Source organism: Notamacropus eugenii, chromosome 3, assembly GCF_028372415.1.
Source record: "Notamacropus eugenii isolate mMacEug1 chromosome 3, mMacEug1.pri_v2, whole genome shotgun sequence".
Lineage (NCBI taxonomy): Eukaryota > Metazoa > Chordata > Mammalia > Diprotodontia > Macropodidae > Notamacropus > Notamacropus eugenii.
This window is the reverse complement of record NC_092874.1, coordinates 284168042-284191806: the sequence shown is the minus strand read 5'-3', so window position 1 is coordinate 284191806 and position 23765 is coordinate 284168042. Positions and strand designations below refer to the sequence as shown.

General features: G+C 37.7%; 1 protein-coding gene across 2 annotated transcripts in view; it reads left to right on the top strand.

Moving 5' to 3' along the window:
- LOC140534557 (sodium-coupled monocarboxylate transporter 1-like) overlaps positions 1–23765 on the top strand; it is a 42349-nt gene that overhangs the window by 10079 nt on the left and 8505 nt on the right. The window contains exons 3-9 of one of the 2 annotated variants that reach the window (XM_072655706.1): positions 1512–1563; positions 5412–5479; positions 6155–6228; positions 15175–15315; positions 18671–18800; positions 22267–22355; positions 23336–23448. In XM_072655706.1, coding sequence (XP_072511807.1) covers positions 1512–1563; positions 5412–5479; positions 6155–6228; positions 15175–15315; positions 18671–18800; positions 22267–22355; positions 23336–23448 — 667 coding nt within the window. Of the gene's footprint in view, positions 1–1511; positions 1564–5411; positions 5480–6073; positions 6229–15174; positions 15316–18670; positions 18801–22266; positions 22356–23335; positions 23449–23765 lie in introns of both variants that reach the window. The other variant, XM_072655704.1, reaches the window with a different exon arrangement.

Below are 23765 nucleotides of genomic sequence, written 5' to 3'. Positions count from 1 at the left end.
AAATGAAGACTGTAGAAATATGGAAACATCTATATAAAGTCCTACTAAATGAGAGTAAAGGTAGGAGCATACAGTGCAGAATGCCAAAGCTGGAAGGTACTTCAGGGGCTATTTACATCATCTCCAGCTTGGGACAGTGGAAAGAGCACTGACTCCAGAATAGAAGACCTGAGTTCCAACCTCACCTTTGAGATTGCTACCTGTTACTTTCAGCACATCACTTTAGAGCTCAGTTTCTCATGTGTGAAATGAAGTATCAGAATTACCCTTCCTATGCTCGTCCAACTCCCATGTGAAGATCTCCATCCACGGGGAACTCAGTTCTTTGGAAGCTTGCCCTACTGTTGGACAGCGCCAATTGGCAGACAAATTCTGCCTCTAACACTTTGATACTTTCTTCCGAGTTCAGTCCTCCGGATGTAAAAAGAGCAAGTTCAGACTCTCACGGAAACCCTTCAAATGCTTGAATTTAGCTCTCCTGGTCTCTCTTTGACCCTCAAGCTAGATGCCACAAATTTTCTCTTCTCTAGACTGGCCCTTTGATCAGCCCCGAATGGCATCTCCAGGCCCCTCTCAATTTTGATTGTCTCCCTGGGGACACACTGTAGTTTTTCAATGTCTTTGCTGAAATGTGATGCCCAGAATTCAAAACAGAACAAGTGTGGGTGTGGTCCATCCCTGGAGATTCCTGAACTGTTCAACAAATATTTACTGAGTCCCTAATTGTATGCAAGACACTAAATAAGTTGGTCCCTCCCCTAATGAAGCTTATAGTCCTAGTAGGAGTAGAAAGATATGTACATAAATATGTACATCAATAACAAAAGATGTAATGTTCAGAGTTGGCAACAGTTCACTAGAACCAAATGAAATATATATCCACATACAGAGATACATTGTAAAACATAAATATGAGTTAACATGTAAAAAGTGCTTTGTAAATTTTAAAGCATTATATAGTCCTAGGCATTTTGTTATTATTATACAAGTTCTAAACGCAATGGAAGGGAATGGCCAGAGAGTGGGAAAGTAACTGATAACCAGCAATAAATAAGATTGGCATGAAGGAGGAGACAGCAAACCCCCTCCCAATGGGTCCCAATAGGTCCAATGTAGTTGGAGGGATCAGGGTAAGGGAAATTTAGAAAGTTCTCATAGAGCTGATGGGGAAGACAAGACCACCAAGGAGGAACAGGTAAAAACATTTGGGTAAAATGAGTTGTAATGTTCATTTATTTATCAGTTATTGATGATCATACATATAATTATTTGTAAATAATTGATTGAACATGTAGTCATCAAAGTATGAGAATTAATTTTGGGGTCCATTCCTTTTGTTGTGGAGATGAAATCAGTTGTGCTGGAGTAGACATCTTCCTCCATACACAAACTATAGTTAAATAATAGAGAGTTACCAGTGAAATTGAACAATAAATGCACTTTAATAATAAAATTCACGTACTGTTAAATTGTATGATTTCAGTTTTCATACTCTGGCTTTCTTTTTCTAGATTCTGTATACTGGAATTGTTATTTATGCTCCAGCTCTTGCTTTGAATCAAGGTAAATTTTTAAATAGTCAACAATGCTACTTGTGCTTATATTTGGATGAGAGCAGTCATCTCTCAAGGGATGAGAAGTAAGATCAGTTGATGTAGCACAATGATGAAGATGAGCATGGGATCGTAGAATCCCACAATATCAAAGACTCTTAGATAGTATAGGTAATAGGATACACCTTAGAAGTCAGCTAAATCAACCTCTTATTTTACAGATAAGGAAACTGAGACCCAGGGAAGTTAAGTAAATTGTCCAATTATCAGAGATAGTAAGTGGTTCAATTCCTTTAACACTCCCCCCCCCCCCCCCCCATCTAGTATTTTCTTTCCAGTTCACAAAGTTATCTCCTATCAATTTCTTGAGAGAGGTGTGGGCCAGGATTAAAGTAACCCTCTTTGTGTAGGAACAAAACTTCACAGAATCTGAGAATCTTTTAACTCAAAGAGACATAAATTCCAAAGGAAATCATAAATCTCCATAACACTTTTTTAAAATGTACATTTGCTTTTTTTAAGTGAAAGACCATGAAGCAAGTTCTACACATTATTTTTAAAACTGTCCTGCCTGTCTATATGCCCCATTCAACTTTGTTTTCTTCCATGAACTTTATCTTTATTTTTTTAATTAATAAGCTTTTTCCTTTGTTTTAAAAATATTACAATGACCCAATTTTAGAACTATATCTATCTATCTATCTATCTATCTATCTGCCTATCTATCAGACTTAATCCACTTTGGCACAGGAGTGACATTTTGACTGGTTTCATTTCTAACTGGGGCTCGTTGAAACTTCCTTAGGCAACCTGGCATTCCCTCCCATTTCATCATATTGATGTTGAACTAGTTCCAACACTCATCAGTTTAACCTTCTAAAATTTAGAATTCTCAAATTCAAGAGATCCACTAATCTTAGTCTCACTGATAAGAGGGTACCTGGGATTATAGTTGAATGTGCACCATCACACTTAGCCTAGGGGTAATTTCTTTGAGAAAGAAAAGGATCATGGTAGTCTCAAACCTTTGACAGAAACAAGATTGTAAGAGATGATAACTTTTATGATTTTATCAAAGATCTAAATCTATGGGAAAATAGGCTAGTGGGTTTTACATTTGAGAAAGACCAGCACTGAATTCAGCATTCTGCTCCCAGTTCCTTAATGGGGCAATCCATGATCTCTGTTCTTATCTTAATAATAGATATGGTAATGTTTATATGGTGCTGATAAATTCTTGGGATCATGATACTATGGAACTTGAATTTTTCCTGATTTTTACAATAGATATAATAAAACTGGTCATCAAATACTTGGAATGTACTTTGGAATTACCATAAGAAAGTGTCTCTGATACCCACCATTCTGTCTAGAAAACTCAAGATCCTTTGTAACTTCAACGCTGTTACAGGGTGACATTGATTTATTTCATGTTTCATGAATGGATCTATTAGCCATTAGAAGCAATCTTTATAAATTACCTATGTTGACCTGAAAACTTGGTTAAAGAAAAGGCAACAGGCTAAATGCATACATTTTATGATTTAATTAATTAATTAATCAATTCCCTATTAAAGACAATGGTAACATAATGCATTATGGAGCCAGAAATGTTCTGGCTACCCAGTGCAGAAATCTTCTGGCTTATATACATTTTGCTGTGACAAAGGAACTCTCCTAGTTGAACAAATCATAAATTTAGTAAGACGACAATTAACAAAGTAACATTGGTCAGGCCTTGCGATTCCAGGCTGGGTAAACATATGTCTTGGTGACAAGGAAGGAAATCCCACCACTAGTGAGTGGCAGGCTTCCTGCCCTAAACAGATAACTGACATAGGAAAGGGTAAACAAAGTTCAATAGAAATTATGACCTAAGATGTCTATATTTTCTTTACCATTAATATGCCATAACATAGTATATGTCTATAGATAATAAGATATAAAGGAAAGTCCCATTATTCAAGATAGTGTCTTAGGTTAAAGGTCTCCTAAGGAATGTAGAGTCAGCCTTGGCTGGCTTTGTCAACATGGGAAAAGGCACCCTCTGAGTTTGCTTCAGAGAGAACAAAGAGATTATTCCAAAATTTTATATTAAACATTATCACCTATTTGCTTCTAAGTGAAATTAAGTTTTAATTTTAATTTAGGAAATGAAAGTCCAGGAACATTAACTTTCAAGTGTTGATATACCTGGGGCCTTTATTCTTATTAGTGCCTTAGTCTCTCTATGGAACTAAATTAAATCATAAGGGAGAGGAGGAAGGGAATAAGCATTCATACAGCACCTACTGTGTGCCGTGTGCTGTACTTTACAAATATTATCAGATTTGATCCTCATAAAAACCCCGAGATGTAGGTGCTATTGTTTGCAAGCAGGCTCTCTGTCTCTGAATCCAGTGTTCCTTCCATAACACAGTGCTTCCTTGAAGGAAGGGGGATAGGGTGTGAGGATTTCAGCCACAGAAGTCTGGGTATATATTTCTTCCTATTAGCTGTGAGCTACTAAGTCTGTTTCCCCATCGGTAAAATGGGAATGGGGCAGCTAGGTGGCATGATGCCTAGAGCAACAGACCTAGAGTCAAGAAGACCTGAGTTCAAAATTGGCTATGTGACCCTGAGCAAGTCATTTAAAAGTCTGTGCCTCAGTTTCTTCACCTAGAAGATGGGAATTATAATAGCACTTAGCTCCTAAGGTTGCTGCAAGGGTCGAATGAGATAGCATATGTAAAGTGTTTTGTATACTTTTAAGTACTATATACATGCCAGCTACTTTTGAAATTTTTTTTTGTTGCCAGAATGATTCTCTAATCCCCTTCTAGTTCTAGCTGGCTGAAAGGACGATTTTTATTCTAACCACTTCTATTATCCAGCTCCTTTTGTTAATGAATGGAAGGAGAGAGAACACAATTCTGAGTTCTATTGTTTCTAAATATCCAGCTGTAAGGATTCTTCTTTTACCTGACATCCCACCATCAGCACTGACCTGTTTGCTTATAGGAAATAGAAATATGTGTTCTATTCATCTAATTCTTTCAGGTTTATTCCTCTCTCTATATTCCTGAGATTTCAATGCAGCGTAAAAGACAAAATGTTGGAAGTAGAGTCAGGAAGAATAGGGTTCAGATGTAGCCTGAGGTGCTTACTAGCTATGTGACATTGGGCAGGGCCACTCATCTCTCCATCCATGTCACTTGACCTCAGTTTCCTTCTCCATGGACTGAAGTCCCTTTGACCTCTAAAGCTCGGTTTATGGTTTATGTCTCCTTACTATTCATTCATATTTTGGAATTGTAAAACCACAGGATAATAGAACAAGAAGGCACCTTGGAGCACATTTTCCTCATGATAAATTAACTAAATTATATTGTTTTGAACTGGAAAGTATTAGAGAAGTCATTAGAGGATGATATCTGTTAAACCCAATCTGAGGATATAGTGTTCGGTGAGACCTCAGAAGTATAGTATATTGGAAAGGTAGTGGGATTTGGTATTGGAGAATCTGAATTTAAATCCTGGCTATTCTGCTCTCTACCTGTGTGACCCTGAGTAAATCATATAGAGCTTCATTTTCCTTCTCTATAGAACGTGGGGCTTGGCCCCAGATGACCTCCCAGGTCCAGTCCAGCTCTAAATCCTTTAATCTGGGAGCTCATTTAGTGCAAACCTCTCATCTTTCAAGAAACGAAACTGAGACTCAGAGATGGAGTCATTTGCTCAAGTTCACGCAGCAGTTGGACTCAGCACTGTGGCTATACTCATTTTATGACAACTTTCTGAACTTTGGAATATAACTTTCAAGAGGCTATGACACCTTCCCATTTCATGAGAATACATTTATTTTTCCTGTTTTTGCAGTCACTGGATTCGATCTGTGGGGTGCGGTCTTTGCCACTGGCGTGGTCTGCACGTTCTACTGTACAATGGTATGCTCAATCCCCCTTTCTAGGGGCACTGCTTGTTGGCTTTGCACAATTTAAACTTCTAGTAGCCAGGCACTGTTTCTTTTATGACAGAAAATTGATTGGCCGTATTTCTTCAATTACTCCAGAAGAATGGTCAAATCAGAATATTCAGGGGAAAAAACATTATTTCTTCCTTGGCTTCACTTGATTCTTTGGCAGAAGTAGAGGGAGCAGGGTGTAGGGGAGTAGGGCTAGGGCATAGAGTAGGGAAGAAAAGTTGGGGAAGAAACGTTAGATACAATGCTATGTTTCAACCTAATGGGGGCACTGCTGGGAAGAATGCTGGATTCCAAGTCAGGAAACTGGGGTTCAAATCCTAGCTGTATCATTTGCCAGCTATTTAACCTTGAGCAAGCCACTTGTAATAATATAAGTGGGTCCCAGTTTCCTCACTTATAATACAAGGAAGCTAGACTAAATGGCTTCTAAAAGCCCTTCCAGGTCTAAATCAATGCTCTTGTCAATGGAATGGTGATACTCCAAATGAATTTGCTCCCAATCTATAATCTTGTCATCAGAATGGTAATACTCCCAATGTACTTTTTCCCAATGAAGGGTGGTCTCAAAGCTGTTGTCTGGACAGATGTTTTCCAAGTTGGCATCATAATGGCAGGATTTGTATCTGTGATCATACAGGCTACTGTGGTTCAAGGTGGCATCAACAATATTCTAAATGATTCCTATCATGGAGGAAGACTGAACTTCTGGGAGTAAGTTTCCATTTATTCTTTGTCATTTGTCAGTCAATAACCGGAATACATTTTCAGTAGAAACATAGTAGCTTTTAAAATAGTAGTAAAGATAACATACAAGTATGAGTAGAAGATGATAAATAAACATGTAAGGTTGATGTGACATGCTTTGGGGTTGATCCTTCTAGAAAGATTCCTGCTCTTGGAATAAGAAGAGACCAGGGTTCAAATCCCACTTCTGTCATTTATTAACTGTGAGACTACGGGCAAGTCATTCCACCTCTCGTGATACCCAGTTTCTTTATTCTGTAATAAGGGGATAATATCAGTAGTTAGTGACTAAAAGGTATAGCTTGGCATGATGGAGGCAGGAGGGCATGGAGTCAAGTCTTCCTTTTGACATAGATACTAGCTGTGTGATATCTGGCAGGTCGCTCAGACTTGAAGTTTCCCACCTGACTCTTAGAAAATGACAGATGTTGGGGATAGGTTTTTTGGGGGAGAAGGGGAAATAGAGAAGAGAACAAGTATTTATGTAACACCTACTAGGTTCCAGGCACTGTGCACTTCGTGGTCATTATCTTATTAGATCCTTACATTAGCTTTATGAAGTAGGGTGGCTATTATCCCCATTTCAGTAGTGTCCCGACTCTCTGTGACCCCAAGTCCAATGTTGCATCTATTCTATAGGTTCCTAAAATGGGAACAAGCAAATGTTGGCAGATGTTAATCTTTGGGGAGTCCAACATGCATCATCGGCAGGAATATGTGCATGCAATGACTGGTTTATAGTACAGTACTATGAGGTTACATGAAGCAGTGCTGCATCATCAAAATTTCAATGTAGGAAAAAACACAAATTTACAATAAATTATTAATTTTAAGATGCACAGTTTTAAAAACATTTTATATTTGTTTGAAGTGACACAATTTTTTTTTTTTAAAAAAGGGTTAAAAGAAGTAGATTTCCATGGAGCACTGAGTAATTTTTTCGAAAAGGGTGCAGTGGGCCAGATAAGTTTGGGAACCTCTGAATTCTGTTGCATCAACTGGCTGCCCCTACTCAGGGATAGTAGGTGACTTGTCCTATTCACAGATTCATACGTAACATATGAACCCAGACCTCTCCTGATTTCAGTTCCATCACTCTCACCTGTTACAGAAGAAACAATATATATATTTTTTAATTTATTTATTTATTAGAAGAAACAATATTAATACAGTACTCCGTTTTAGGCACAAATCTGCCAGAAAGAATTTTATTTAATTTAACGTATTCAAACATTTCAGGGAATGGGTAGGGAGAGAGACTGAGACAAAGGGACAGACACAGGAAGATAGTGTCCAAACTGGCATCACCTGCTTTCTTATGACCTTGGACATGTCCTTCTACTCCAATGCAATTTGAGGTAATATTTATAACAATCTTGAACAGGGCAATCATAATAATAGATTACAATATAGTTTGAGGTAATATTCCAGAATAATATTCAGTACTAGATGCTTTTTTGACTACTTTCCTTAAGGATTACAAGGGTGTCTTTCTAGAAATCAATACTCCAATCCTTTCTGAATGGAGAGAGGTGGTTTGTCATAAGCTCACTTATCTTAGGGTGTGAGGAACAAAAGGATATTAACCAGGTAAGAGGTGCTCATTTTTCAAAATTTATTTTCTATCCTTAATCAATTTCCTTAGGAAGGAATTCAGTTTAGAATCCTTCTTTCTTGGAATAGGGAGAGGGAAGAGGAGAGAAGGAGAGAAAGTCTGGAAAGGACTGTTAGATCAAAGAAATATTTTTTCTTAATTTCAGTTGAACTAAAAAGGAGGCTTCCCCTATTTTGTGATAACAACATAATTAATTGAAGTATAATCTACATTTGTTTATAACTGCTCTTTTTTGGGGGGGGGTTTGGAGATTGGGATTACTTGACTTGCCCAGGGTCGCACAGGTAGTGTCTTAGGCCAGATTTGAACACAGGTCCTCCTGACTCCAAGGCCAGTGCTCTATCTATTGCACCACCCTGCTGCCCTTGTTTGTTTATTTTAGATCTCAATATTGTATATGCTAAACAGTAGTGAAATAATATGACTCTACTTGGTTCAAAAGATGGCATTACCTGTGCTTTCAGTTAATATAACTAATTTAGGAAAAGTGAGGTAATCAGAGCTATTGTAGATGTTGGAACAGTGTGCCTTGGAGTACAGAAAGGAATGTAGTGACTTTAGAGCCTTTTAGTCTCAAACAGTAGTAGCCAGAAGGATATGCAGATTAGCAATTCTAATTGGAATCAAGGTGTTCCAATATAAAAACTTTATCGCAACTTTATCTTGCTGGTCAATTGGCCCAGTAGATAAAAGAGATATTCTGAAATCTATATACTGGGTTTTTTTAAAATTATAACTATAATTTAATCTGGGGAACATCCTTATTTGTACAATCCAAAAAATCATATTGAGTATTGTGACTATGCCCTGATCTCAGCTGGTTGCAAAGTTCACAAATTCCCCATTTTATACCAGACATTTGGTATTATTCCAGAACTGAGGGATTGCACACCGATTTGTCATGATGGACTACTCAGTCCTATGTGAAAGCTTTCATGCATTCCAGAGTCATAGCCTAGATTCACTTGTACATCATGAAAGACTACATTCTCAGTCTGAGAACTTCCAGGAATAATTCCACAGCCATAAGTCAGAAGGAATTACTTATGCTATGAACTAATAAGCCAGCATTGAGTGAGTTCATCAGATATGGCCCACTGCTTATCATTCAAGGAATTCTGAACCTCAGATCATTGCTTTGTCTATACTGGAGTGTTCTATATAACTTGCTAGACAATTTCATCCATTGATGCAGAGAATAGAATGTTCATGGGGTTCTCTAGGATGATGGGGAATCCTCCCAAACCCATATGGAGCTGATTTAATAGTTTTCTATGATAAGGAAGACACTGGGTTTTTATAATTGTACCAGCTAATGTACATTCCAGCTTGAAATGGCTTCATTGATTTTATCACAGAAACATCCAATTAAATATGACACCTCCCCATGACAATTAGGACACTCAAGGGGTAGACAGGTCTAGTTAAGCTGTGTCAGCTTTAATCTTAGAGCAACAAGAATTGAGACACTACAGGGTGTTAAGAAGGTAATTTTAAAATCACTAGCATAATATTTACAACAATTTCCTAATAGCCTACTTTTATTCTCTATGATAAGATAACAATGCGGTCCTATCTCAGATCAGTAGAACCAAGAACAATGGTTGTCATCTATTACCTTACGAAATGTAATGACAGTAGAAAGAACAGTTTGACCCTCAATAACAATTCATACATCATTCATTATAGACATTGCATATACCAGTCTACACAATACCTCATGTAAATGAACAGATTTCTGGTCATTGGGATTTGTTTTTGTTTAGTCAGGTCTGACTCTTTGAAGTTTTTCTTGGCAAAGATACTGGAGTGGTTTGCTGTTTCCTTCTTCTGCTCATGTTACAGAGGAGGAAACTTAGGCAAACAGGGTTAAGTGGGTTGCCCAGGATCACACATCTAGTAAGTTTCTGAGATCAGATTTAAATTCAGGTCTTCCTGACTCCAGTCCCAGCCCACCATCTGTAAGGCCATCTACGTGCTCAACAGGAGAGCTGTCCAATTTTCATTAAACATGAAATAACAACACTAAAAATAACTAACATATATAGAGAGCTTAGTATGTGCTAGGCACCATGCTAAGTGCTTTACAATTATCTCATTTGATCCTCATAACAACCCTGAGACAGGTGCTATTATTGACCCCATTTTACAGAGGAGAAAAATGAGGTAAGCAGAGGTTAAGTGACTTGCCCAAGGTCACATAGCTAGTAAAGGTCTGAGGGTAGATTTGAACTCAGGTCTCTATACTTACATACATACATCTCCACCACCTAACTGCCTAGGAGCAGCTTTCTTTTAGAAAAGATCAATTACTCTTTGAGGGTGGAGGTAAGGTAATCCTTAGGTTTTAAGAATACTCCCTTCCCAGGCTTTTATATCTCTAAAAAGAGAACAAATTCATAGGCAGGGAACAAATCAACAAGCAGTGAAGAAAATACAAACCATGACTTTAGTGAACAGAGAGCCATGGGACTGAGGAATTCCCAGAACAGATAGGAGCAATTCAGCTCCAGCTCATGGACTTGGCCACGAGTCCCTCAAGGTGGTCCTTTGCCCGACACTAAGAGGAATAAGGAATCATCAATTCTGATTAAAATCAGCTTAGTTCCAAAGCCAGGAGGTGAATTATAATAGTTTATACCAGCATAGTTTAAAGTTTACCTCTGACAACACACAAAGAGGCCACAAAGATGGTAACAGATCCTCTTTTATTTTTTAATGACAGATTTGGCCTCTTAAGTGGTCAGATTCTACAAACCCAAGTGGGGCAACTCTGCTCCAAAAAACCCTTCCTATAAGGGTGTATGGTCACTCACCTCTCTTTAGTTGATCATAGAAGTCTTTTGAAGAGATTGCCCTGGGATCATGCTGGCATCTACTAGGCATTGGGATCTAAGTCACAGAACCATCAAAGAAAAAAAATACCAATATTGCACTCTGTGTTTTAGGCACAAATCCACCAGAAATGACTATTTAACATTCATCTAGGATCCAAGCATTTCTATTTTAGAAAGATGTCTAAACTGGCCTAGCACAGCCCCTTCACATCTCCTGTTATTGTTTAGTCATTTCCAACTCTGTGATGTTTTCTTGGTGGAGATACTGGAGAGGTTTGCAATTTCCTTCTCCAGTTCATTTGACAGATAAGGAAACTGAGGCAAATAGGGTGAAGTGACTTGCTCAGGGTCACCTAGCTAGTAAGGCTGCGGCCAGATTTGAACTTAGGAAGACTGATTCTCCCTGACTCCAGACCCCTGTGCTCTATCCACTGTGCACAGTGCACAGGAACATAGCTGTTCCTGAACATATACTTCTATCTCAAGATGATTTGAAGTAACATAGGTATCTTGAACAAGGAAAAAGTAATAATATGCTAAGAGTAGTTTGGGGTCAATATTACAGGATAACAATCAGTATACTATTGCAAGAATTTTCAGGGTCCTTGCTAGCCACGAATAAACTAGTACAGGTTACAGATAGGTATGCTGAAGTTTATCCACTCGAGTATAAGACATACCATCACCCAGTGATGGATATATGTATCCAATAATCCCATGGATTGTGTGTGTGTGTGTGTGTGTGTTTGTGTGTGTGTGTGTAGTCTTCTGTAGCTATGTGAATCAGAATTTGGGTAAAATCAGGTTGGTCACATAGATTTACAAAGCAGTCTTTTTAAAGACCAGGTAGGGCAAAGAATGTTATTTCTGGTTTACTTTTCATTTGTACATTTTCTTGAGTAAAGAATATTTTAGTTTTATAAAATATAACAAGGTAGGCCCCTGTGCCCACCTTAGCTCTAAGCCAAATTAGTGTAGTAGTGGTGGTGGTGGTGGTGGTAATAGTAGTAAACATGGAAGGAACTTATCACTGTAAAAAGTGCTTTATTTGGGGAATTTCTCAAGTTTCACAATATGAGGTAGGCAGCAATATTGGTTTTTTCTTAAAACTTCCCAAAGGAAAATGTGGCACTTAGAAAATCTCTAGTAAAACTCAGTGTTTAAGCATGGCTTCTCAAAGACCATGCTAACAGAACACAGTCCAGCAGGTCCTAGAAGGTTAGAATGGCTGCACACAGCTTAACTAAGTCAGAGGTGTAGCTAGAGGGAAGTGAACTTCTCAGATGAGAAAAGTTTCTAAGATCCTTTCCTAAGTTGTAGTGGAGGGAGCATGGAAGTGTGTTTGAAAAGCTGCCTCACAGGACAAACTCTCATGACCATCACTGACTTGGTGCTATAAGGCACCACAGAGGCCATCTAGTCTACCCATTCCCTTCCACCCACCCACCCCCACCCCGACTGGAGTCTCAGAGGTAAAATGACTTGCTCACATTTCACAGGTAATAAGTGGAAGGACTGAGATTTGCATCTGGGTCCTTGAACTCTAAACCCAACCCACTTCCCAGTATGCCATCCTGCTTCCCTTTAGGAGGTAACATTTGAAAGAACCTTAAAAATTAAAGTTAGTGAGAGGGACTGGGCCTGTGTTTTCACTGGCATAGGAAACTCCCTGGTAAGGAACCTCAGATACAGGCCAGCATCTTCACTGCAACTCAGTCTTAGAGTGTTACTTAGAGCAGTGAGAGGCCAAGTGACTTTCCCAGGGTCACACAGCTTGTAAATATCTGAGGCAGGATTTTAACCCAGGTTTCTCCTGAGTGCAAGACCCATGGGTTGTCCATTATACCAAACTCCTTCAGTTTTAAGTGTTAATGGGTAGCGTGTGATAACATTTACTTAAAATGCTAAAGGCATCATCAGAAATCATTCTACAGTGACATGTCATAAAGCAACATAATCATTACTGATCACCTGGGGCCCTGCAGGTTATAACCATGTGCTAATTATGGCTGAGAATGCCCCCCCCCCCAAGATCAACAAAATGTTGTGCAGAATACAAACAAATCTCTCTCTCCATAGACATACATACATATATGCGATATATGTATGTGTATGTATATATACAATACATATAGGTATCTCTATCTACATATCTCTACATACATATGTACATACATACATACATACATATATACATATATACATATATATATGGAACTGTAATTTTATTGCTCAAAAGAATTCCTAATGAGAAAACACCACGTGCCTTTGCAGATTACTGGGAGGTAGCCAGTGTATGAGCTTCAGAGTACAGTAGGTTTAAGGTTTTGGGAAGGGAAGGCAAAGGAAAGGAAAGAAATCTAACCAGTAAAGCCCAAGTTAAGTGGGCATCTTCTGGCCATCCAAATTTATCTTCCTTTGGAGAGGAGAAGGAAGGGGAGAGAGAGACAGACAGGAGAGAAGGAGCTGAGTAGGGCCCCATGCAGGCAGCTGTGTCTACTCACAGATTGTTGTGTTCATTCTTCGTTGCCGTAGAAGACCATGCCATCAGAGACATGACTTGCACTAGTGAGGGAGAGCTGTGCAGGTCACCAGCCTCCCTTCTCCTCCAGAGCCATCTGAATCCAGTGACCACACTAGGCCCCTGCCTAAGTGGTCTTTTCTGGACCCTCCTGGCTTAAGAGTGATATATAAACACGTACATACATAGCATATATGTATGTATGTCTATGGAGAGAGAGAGAGAGCAATTTCCTCGTGTCTAGTTGTCTTAGCTGCAAAGATTTTCCCCTAATGTCATAGAAACATATGTGTACATACACACACACACATGCTTTCATGCATATTATATACAGATATGTGAGGCAGCTAGGTGGTGCAGTGGATAGAGCATCAGTGCAGGAGGACCTGAGTTCAAATTTCACCTCAGATACTTGACACTCACTAGCTGTGTGACCTTGGGCAAGTCACTTAACCCCAATTACCTCATCCTGGGTCATCTCCAGATGAATATCTAGTCACTGGATCTAAATGGCTCTGGAGAAGTGAGGTTGTTGACCTGCACAGCCCTCCCTCACTCAAAACAAAGTCAAGCGCAAGTCATGTCATTATTTCTCTGATGGCATGGTCTTTGGCAACGAAGGATGAACACACACATATTTTTTAGGAAAAGAAAGGGGATGCTAAAACCATTACAAAGAGCTTTAGCATAGCTATTTACATCAGACCAAAGGAAACTGTATTAGTTAATGAACATTTGCCAAACTCCTACTGCACATTTTCAGACTGGGAAAGAAAAGGCAGGAGAACTTGGAACTATTCAAAGGCCTTTGAGATTTTTTGTTTTTTTGTGATTGTAAAGTGATTGGAGAAAGGGGAGTGTGGAAGTAGTCATTCAATATGTTGTGTTACACGGAAAAGAAAGAAACATAATTAATCGCAAATATTGCCCAGTTATGTTCTCCTAAAAATCGACCTGCAGCTCCATTCTCGGATTCTTGCCCTGCAAAGCTCTCCACCCAAAAGCCAGTTATTTCCTTTCTTTCTGAATGAAAACTGGTTTTCTTAGGCTGGTCTCAGCTCATTTGCTTCAGGGTTTCAGGGGAAGGCAAGGATCTTAACAAGATAAGAGGTATTCTTTGTTCAGAGTTTAATTTCCATTCTTAATCCACTTCCTTAAGGACTAATTGGTCCTTTGACTAATTGGTCACCTGGCCAAGAAGAGAAAGGGAGAATTTTAAAGGGTTTTTAGAGCCGAGAAATATAATTTCTGAATATTTTCAGTTGAACTAAAAAGTTTCAAAAAATGTTTTTGTGATACTTTTAAAAAGCCAAATAGCAAATATATGATCAGAATCACAATATGCTTGACTTGGAGGGAATTTCAGAGATTATTTAGTACCTGCATATCAAACATGGGAACATTTCCTAGTAGGGACTGACCCAGATTAAAATGTAATTGGGAAATATTTAACAAAATACATTAAAAAAATTTACATATATTTAAAAGAAATAGCTAGTTGTACATAATAGATTTCCAGTTTCATGTGCAATTAGTCTTGTTCTGATAATGTTATGGAAATGTTTGTTTTATTCTATAAATTAAAAATAAAATTAATAAAACATTAAAAAGGGATAAAAAAACCCCAGGAACAACATTATATTTTAAAACTAAGTCAATTTGTACTCTGAAGGGATCCTCATGTGCAAATTAATGGAGTCACATTTATATCGGAGTTGGACACTATTGGTTTAGTCAACACCATCATTTTGTGGAGGAGGGAAACTGAGGAACATTAACATTCAGGAGCATCTACATAAAAACCAGGCACTCTTCCTCCTCTTGTGTCTTGATTGTCAAAGAAATGACTTTTTCCTTCATTGACCTCATGTGAAATATTTCAGCAGCACTGTTGTTGGTGTGTGACAGGTTGACATTCTCCCCTTTTCTTTTCCATTTAGCTTCAACCCACACCCTTTGCAAAGACATAGCTTTTGGACAATCATCATTGGCGGAACCTTCACATGGACCACCATCTATGGTATTAACCAGTCTCAAGTCCAGCGGTATATTTCCTGCAAAACTAGATTCCAGGCAAAAATGTAAGAAAAATTCCAGTATGTACACACTGTACAGTACACATACACACACATATGTGTATGTATGTATGTATGATCCATATATATGTATATATATATATATGTATGTATGTATGTATCCTTCAGCCTTTATAAAAGATGTTGATACCAATGATGGTAACAAGAGGCAGATTAGCACAGGGCAGTGGTTCCATACACACACACATACACAGACACACACACACACTCATTATGTTATTCTGATAATTCATTTCAACAAAAACAAAATGTTGTGAATCTTTGGGTTAACTTAATATTCTTATCACATTCTGTTAGATTTACTAAGTGCTTACAATAATTATACTTATAAATTTTGCACCTGAATCTCAATTAAAATTTATTTTCTATAATTATAAAGCATTTTATTCTATCTCTAAAAATGAAAACTGATGTAATTGTTACATGACCACCAAAATTATTGTAAGCATGATCACGATCTATTACCATAGAAACAAATCTATACTGCCTCAAACATGTGCATGCTTGTTGTCACAGAAGTAAAGTAATTGAGCAACTGCTTAACTGCTTAAGGCACCATTAAGTAATTTTTAGGGCAGCTAGGTGGTGCAGCGAATAGACTGCCAGGCCTGGAGTCAGGAAGACTCTTCCTAACTTCAGATTTCGTCTTAAGACACTTACTAGCGGTGTGACCCTGGGCAAGTCAGTTAGCCCTGTTTGCCTCAGTGTCCTCATCCATAAAATAGACTAGAGAAGGAAACCAATCTAGTATCTCTGCCAAGAAAACCCCAAAATGGGGTTATAAAGATTAGAACACGACTGAAATGATTGAACAACAAAAATTTTTAGCTCAAACCCTTTGGAATTTAGTGTGAATTAATAAAAATTAACAGTTTTATCAATTGATTTAGAAATGTTTACAAAACTTAACTGATCTAACTTGAGCCAGCCTTACAGTGAGAAGAGGGGGTTCTCTTGGTTCAAATCATGGTTGATTTGAAGAAATGGCATACTAAGACAAAAAATATCTTCCTTACTGGCCTACTCCAGTGTCTAAAGTTCCCATTATTAGAAATATATTCATCAGGTTTGAGAAAGTATTTCATGAGTTCTTCATTAAAATGCAAATATATCCCTAGGAAGGACAACAGATTAAACCAGTTATTCATTAGTAGTTAAATGTGAATGAGTTTGAGAGGTAGTCTTGCTAAATGGTTAGGGAGCTACCCTAGCTTCCAGTCCTTTCTTTGATACACTCTAGCTGTGTGGTCATGTGTGGTCAACCCTCAATGCCTTAGACAACTCTGAAAGACTGTAAATTGCGGAATCACTGCCTATCAGTTTTGGATTAGAGGGGGACAACTCAGTGAGAAATCCCTCTACTAATTACATCTTAGGTCTGGACCCCCCAACTTATTATCAAAGTAGAGCTGGTCAGTCATCTAGCAAAGCCGTGATGAAATAGGATATAGGATAAATGGCCTGAGAAAGGAAATGTCTGGAGCTGGGGGTCTTGTGTAACAGCAAGCACTTCAACATACATGGCGGGGGGCAGGGGGGGATGCCCTGCTATCACAGGTTCTTAGATGTGTACCTCTAAAAGGAAAGGCAACTTTTGATGGGTTAACAATCTCCTTTAATCAAGCACATATATGATTCACTTAGTTCAAGAAATCAACAGCACTTCCAAACTGTCTGATAGAAGCAATACATATATCACAAATCAACAGACAGGTCCAACTGTCTGACCATAGTTGCCAGAGAGGGAAGCACCAACATCTGGGTTTTCAAAGGAGGGGGGAGGTCTCCTTCTCATCTGGCACACAAAGCTTCTTCCAAAAACTAAGCCCCAAAGTAAAATCTCACCCCTAGAGTATTTATACCTTTTTTTTTTAGAGCCAGAGGGCATCCCAACACTTGCGAACAAGTGCCTCATTAACAAAAGATTTGGGCCTTCCAACAAATCTTCCAAAATCAAACTGTCTTAGTGGGTAGGCCCACTAATGGGTGGGGAAAGTCTTTAATCACATTAACAATACATATACTCTTTCTAGTTAAAGAAACTCTTGTTTCCGTACTTTACTTCCAATAAAGACTTTTTGTTTGATAAAAGGAAGACTCAATCGATTATACTAAAACAAAACCAGCAAAAGATCCTCCTTTGCTTGCCCTTATAGGGTCCCATTATACTGGTCATTAAACCCATTACATTCATCCTTGTAGCCCAAATCCTGTGGAGAAAGATATGATTGTGGTTTCTAGCCATCCTGTCCTCCATTTTGAGTGTCAAGAAGTAGGGGCTTCCCTACTGGAATCCCATATATTCTACAGCAAATACATTCTAAGGCCATCCTGTCAGTAAAGTCCCCTTTCTTCCCTACACTTTCGTGGAAAGACTTCATTATCAGCATAATTCCTATACTCCATTACAGACTTTACCATTTAGCATTATGTTGAGTCATTTTTAGTTGTGTCTGGCTCTTCGTGAACCCGTTCAGGGTTCTCTTGGCAAAGATACGGGAGCGGTTTGCTATTTCTTTCTCCAGCTTATTTTACAAATGAGGAAATTGAGGCAGATAGGGTTATACAGCTAGGAAGTGTTTAAGGCCAGATTTGAACTCAGGAAGATGTCTTCCTGACTCCAGGCTTAGCACTTTAACCACCGTGCCACTTAGCTGCCCCTCTCCTTCAGCATACATCCCCCTTTTTGCTAGGATGTCAGTGGCATTTTTTTTTTCTTGTCCACTCAACGAGTCTGTTAACATCATAAAAGTATCAGATGCACCCTCTACCTATACCGTCCTCTTTCCCCTACCCCAAGTCAATGAAATATTTGATTTTATTTCAATTAGCATGCATTTATTATCTCTCCCACCTAATTCTCTCCCTTTAGGAAAAAAACCCTTCTAACAAGTTTGCATAGCTAAGCAAGAGAAATTTTCATTCTGGCCATGTCCAAAAATATAGGTTTTGTTCTACACCATCACCTTTCTGTCAGGAGATGGGTAGCATTCTCCATTACTGATGAGAGTGCTGTGTCTTTTCCAAGGTCACACAGATAGTAATACTAGCATTTATATAACATTTTAAGGTTTGCGAAGTGTTTTACAGATATCTCATTTAATCTTAATAACAACTCTGGGAAGTAGGTGCTATTATCACTCCCATTTTACAGATGAGAAAATTGAGGTCAACAATGATACTTAACCAGGGTTAAGTATCTGAGTCTGAATTTGAATTCAGGTCTTCCTGACTCCAGGCTTAGGGCTCCATCCTCTGTGACATCTAGCTGTAATTTTAGTTTCTAAAATCCCTTGAATATAAATGATTGAATTATTAATCGTTTGTCTATTCCATTTAGGTCCCTTTACATAAATCTCATAGGACTCTGGGCAATTCTCACCTGTGCGGTATTGTGTGGGCTCTGCATTTATTCAAGGTACCAAGACTGTGACCCTTGGACAGCAAAGAAGGTGTCGGCCCCAGACCAGGTTCAGTACTATAGGTTTCTTATGACTGCCTTAGATAAACTAACCAAGAGGATTATAAAATGATCTCTATTTTATTTTATTTTTACAAATTAACAAAACTTAAATACCAAGTAAAATGAGCATTTCTATATGTGTAGTAGAACAGAAAAGGAGGATTGTGGTCAGTTTGCTAATCCTATGTTATGTTCAGCCTTCTTTTCTCAGTCTGGTTTGAAGACTTCTACAAGTTGAACACATAAGAGATGGGCACACTAGAAGCTTACTTTTATGAACTCCTAGAAAACGTTTGGTAAATTCATACCATAGATGTTATAGTTGGATGAAGAATTCTAGACCCAAAATTAAGATGTAGAAACTCTGTGGCTTCTGCTGCTCCAGAATTTGTTGGAAGTTCTTTTTTACAGATATTTTATGGGTGGTGGGTTCGGAGCTAGAGCATGTGTGTCTACTCCGCCATCTTGGCTCTGCCCCCCAAGACGTAGAAACTCAAAGAAATAATTTAAGAGCATGTGATAATATGTAGAAATATTTCTGTTTGAGTTACATCTAAAATAGGACTCGGAAATGAGTAGGTCAGACTGAGCAAATATAAAAACTGGTGCAAGTATTCTCACTTCAAGTTAGTTGGTCATGGATGTCTTTTGAAAAGAAGTGGTGCTGGAACCATGCATTGGAAACTGAGTTACCATTTAAAGAAATCCCAAAGTCCCAGGAGAGTATTTGGGGCTTTTTCTGAGAACTAATTCCTGAACATAGTCTGTATTCTGAGTAGTTTCATGATGATGATGAAGAAGGTTCATCCCAGTAACATTTGCCGAATTCAAATTTTGAAAATACTAGTGAATCAAATGCTACCATTTCAATCATGTGTTGGTACTATACATTGTCATAAAATACACTTTTTGGAAAATTTCATTTGTGATCTCTTTGAAAATTCTTTGGCAATTAAATTTTCCAGTGGAAAAGGATTTGTGTTTTAATTAATGAGCCTTTAGCAAAATAGTCGTTGTTTTTAGAACTATAGTATTCTGTGAAAATAGAAAAACTTTCATATTATTTGACATCTTATTTTGACAGTTTATTTTAAGGAACCAAGTTAGTGTATAGGTATGTGTAACTCAAACATGTATTGTATACATATATGCTCACATATATGTTTTCAACCAGCCTGGTTCCTTGAGAAATTCTACTAATGCAAATAATAGAAAAGTTTTCATATACATATATGTATGCATGTGTGTGCACACTCACATTCACACATACATTTATTTATTTTTAATCAGCTGTCTACCTGATAGTGATTTCTCATTGATTCAAGAGACCCAGTATTATATGGACCGAGATTTTTTTCATTAAGGAAATTAAAGTTCATATCATACTTTTATATAATGCTTTAACGTTTACAAAGGCCTTTCCTTACAATGTTATAATGCTGGTAGTACAAGTATTATATATATCATACCCATTATTATAATATGTTATGTACTATATTGTCATATACTATTATAATATTATATAATATAAAATAATGTGTTCTAATGGTATACAACATTATGAGTTATACTAATAACATGTTATACTATAATATATGGTATAATATATGTAATATATATTATACCCATTTTACAAATGAGGAAACTGAAGGTCACATAGGTTAATTGACTTGACTGTAGTCCCACAGCTAGTCAGGTCTCCTGACTCCAATTCCAGGGCAAGGTCTAACCACAATATTATGCTATAATGATAAAACTACTATTATAGAAATGATTTTTGTGAAATAATTGATTTAATATAGCAGGATTTTGATCAAATTATGACATTAAATATGCTCTAATTTTCAGTGGAACTTTTACGTAGAACTCTGTTTGAAGACTGCATTGAAGGGCGTGGAGAAAATTGTGACTTTCAGAAGTGTCATTTTCTTTCAATGACAATCAATAATTTGCAACCTTGAGAGACAGTATTCTCCCCCAAGAGTCTAGTACAAACTGACTTTAAGGTGTATTCCTTCATAGTTGCCTAAGAATCAGCTCAAATATGATGACTAGGTCAAAGCTGCCTAGGGAGGTACCTGTGGTTCTTCATGTTACTGTTGCGGTAACAACGTTTTAAATGTTGGTCTAAAGTCAGAGAATCCTACTAACAATAACAAGGATTTTCTGAAAGATGAGAAAACCATTTGAGAGAAGGCTGCATAATCTACTTTCCTAATCTGTGTTCAAAGGGCTATAAATCCCACTGTAATGGGAATTTTACAGCTGCCTACTCTTTCCTCCACCTTTATGAGAAAGATTTGGATGGCCATAAAGGAAACTGATTTAGGGAGTTGTTTGATCTGTATCTCTCTTGGGCTTCTTGGTCATTTGGACCTATTGTTTGGAGCACCTGATTCAGATGCAGGCGTTCTGAAAAGATCCAGAAAGGGTTCCCAAGGTCTGTGTTACAGAACTTGTGATACAATCACCCTGCCCTAGACCTTGTACTGCATGCCTAAGACTTCAGGAAGCTTACAGCTAACCCTAAAACTCTAAACTAAACTCTAACCCTAAACTCTAATCCTAATTCTAACCCTAAATTTGTCCAGGAACACATTCAACACATAGACACTCAGGGAAAACTAATGCCCTTAAACTACTGTGCTGTGAAAAGATATCGGCTCTTGCCCTTCCTCTGGCCAAGAAATCAGCTTAGCAGCCACAGCTTAAGGGGCAGTCCAGAAGCTGTATATCCTGTTTTCATCTCTTACCTGTGAATGGCAACACAGTGGGAAGGAGGCCAATAGTCTATTAAAGCTATTGACAGTACTTACTGCATTTCTGTCCCAGAAACTCAAATGTTCTGCCTACCTTTAAAATGCTAATACTATACACATCTATAAGTACATCTTTAGTATAGTCCAAGACTTCTTAACTTGGAGTCCATTGACTTGTTGGGGGTCTGTAAATAGATTTCAGATGGGGTCTGTGAATTTGGATGAAAAAATATATATTTTAGATTTTAATTTGATTAATTTTCCATTAATTAATAATTTATCTAATTTTTATTTTAAAATTTAAATGATTTACATTTGTTTTATTAAAATTTGTTTTATTTATGTTTCCTTATATTTTAAAAATTTATTTTCCTTCCTTAACTTTTAACTGAAATTTAACATTTTCTTCAATTGTCAATTTTTTTTTAAACAAAGCACTTTATTCTGAGAAGGGGTCCATAGTTGTCATCAGATTGCTGTAGGGGTCCACAACACACACACAAAAGTATGCAATATACTTTAGAAATATTTATTTTTAAGAAGATAAAAGTTTTGGCATCAAGTTAAACAGTTATTTGAAACATGCATTTATGTGGAATAACTCATTCTCTGACAATGATGGATAAATGAAAAACTGATCTCTCCTTCACCAGTGATTAGAATGGTATATATCTCATGATAAGAAGCACATTCGTAAATCTTGGACTTTTTCAGCTCCTGCCTTATCTGGTGCTGGACATTTTACAAGATTATCCAGGACTTCCAGGACTCTTTGTGGCATGTGCTTACAGTGGAACATTGAGGTATAGACTTTATGTAATTAATGAAGTATGATTTTCAGAGTGGTTTATAAGGATTTTTATATTTCATGAGCTAAGGCTGAATTCCAGCTGTTGTACTAAGTATGAAATTTACATATGCATTCTGTGAAATACTAAAAGAAACTATTGTGATTTCATCAATGGGTAGACAAAGTGAGGTCAAGAACCTGAGTAGATTTCTTTGGACCAAAAGAAAAATCAGCACCTAAAAGTTACTTGTTGGTCATCACCCTTTTCAGATTTGACTGATTTTCAGACAATGGTCCATTGCTGAGCCCTCACCAGAAGCTTTTCCAATCTTCAATGAATTGTCTGAGTTAGTATTTACACCCCTAGAGACCAGCATCATCTCCATGCCACAAGGTGGCAACTAAGTACAACTTTATTCAATATATTAACTATATCATAGCTGTGATTATTTTATACCTTTATCTGGGTCTCAGTTGCCTCTTTATTAAATGAGGGGTTTGGAATAAGGGGACCTCCAGTTTAAAATCAGATCTTACGGCTTCCAGAAAGCTTGTGGGTAACATCAATAGAGTTACAGGAGGATATAAGCTCCTTGAAGTCAGGCATGGTCTTTCATTTTTATTTTTGCATCCCCAGACCTAGAACAGGGCTTAGCATATAGCAGGCACCTCATGAATGTTTGTTGTTTGGATTGTCAGTTACAATTCATTGATTCTGGAGTCTCAGAGATCTTGGGTTCAAATCCCTGCATGACTTTGGGCAAGTCATTTAAATTCCTTAAATTTCATTGTCCTCATCCGTAAAATCAGATGGTCTTGCATACTTAGTTGCTTTCAGCCCTAGAACGAGGATCCTATGAATTCCCTCAAATATTGATGGTCATTACCAATTTTTTCCCCAATTTCTTCTCTCCAGTTACTAAATATTCATGAATGTTCATTAAAAGATAGCAAAGTAAACCAAAAATAAAAGATTTTCCTTTGTCTCCCCAGCACGGTATCCTCCAGCATCAATGCGTTAGCCGCAGTAACAGTAGAAGACCTCATCAAACCTTACTTCCGATCACTCTCAGAAAAGACTCTGTCGTGGCTTTCAAAAGGAACAAGTGAGTGTTCATTGAATATTTTTGCTTTTTCAAGTGACATCAAAGGGATGGATGCTTACAAAATCGAAATCTTTGTCATCAGACATCTGGATCAGTTTAAGCTGCACAAACATTTTGTGTTAATGTGAGATCCAGATTTAGAACTGAAAGCCTAATTTATATTAGATCTAGATTCAGAAGGGACCATCAGAGAATTATGGCAACTTAGAGGTGGAAGGAACCTCATTCCCAGGTAGTCCTACCTGTATCTTAATTAGCATTCCCTCTATATCTCCGCCATTAAGTAGTCATCCAGTGTTTTGCATGAAGACGTCCAA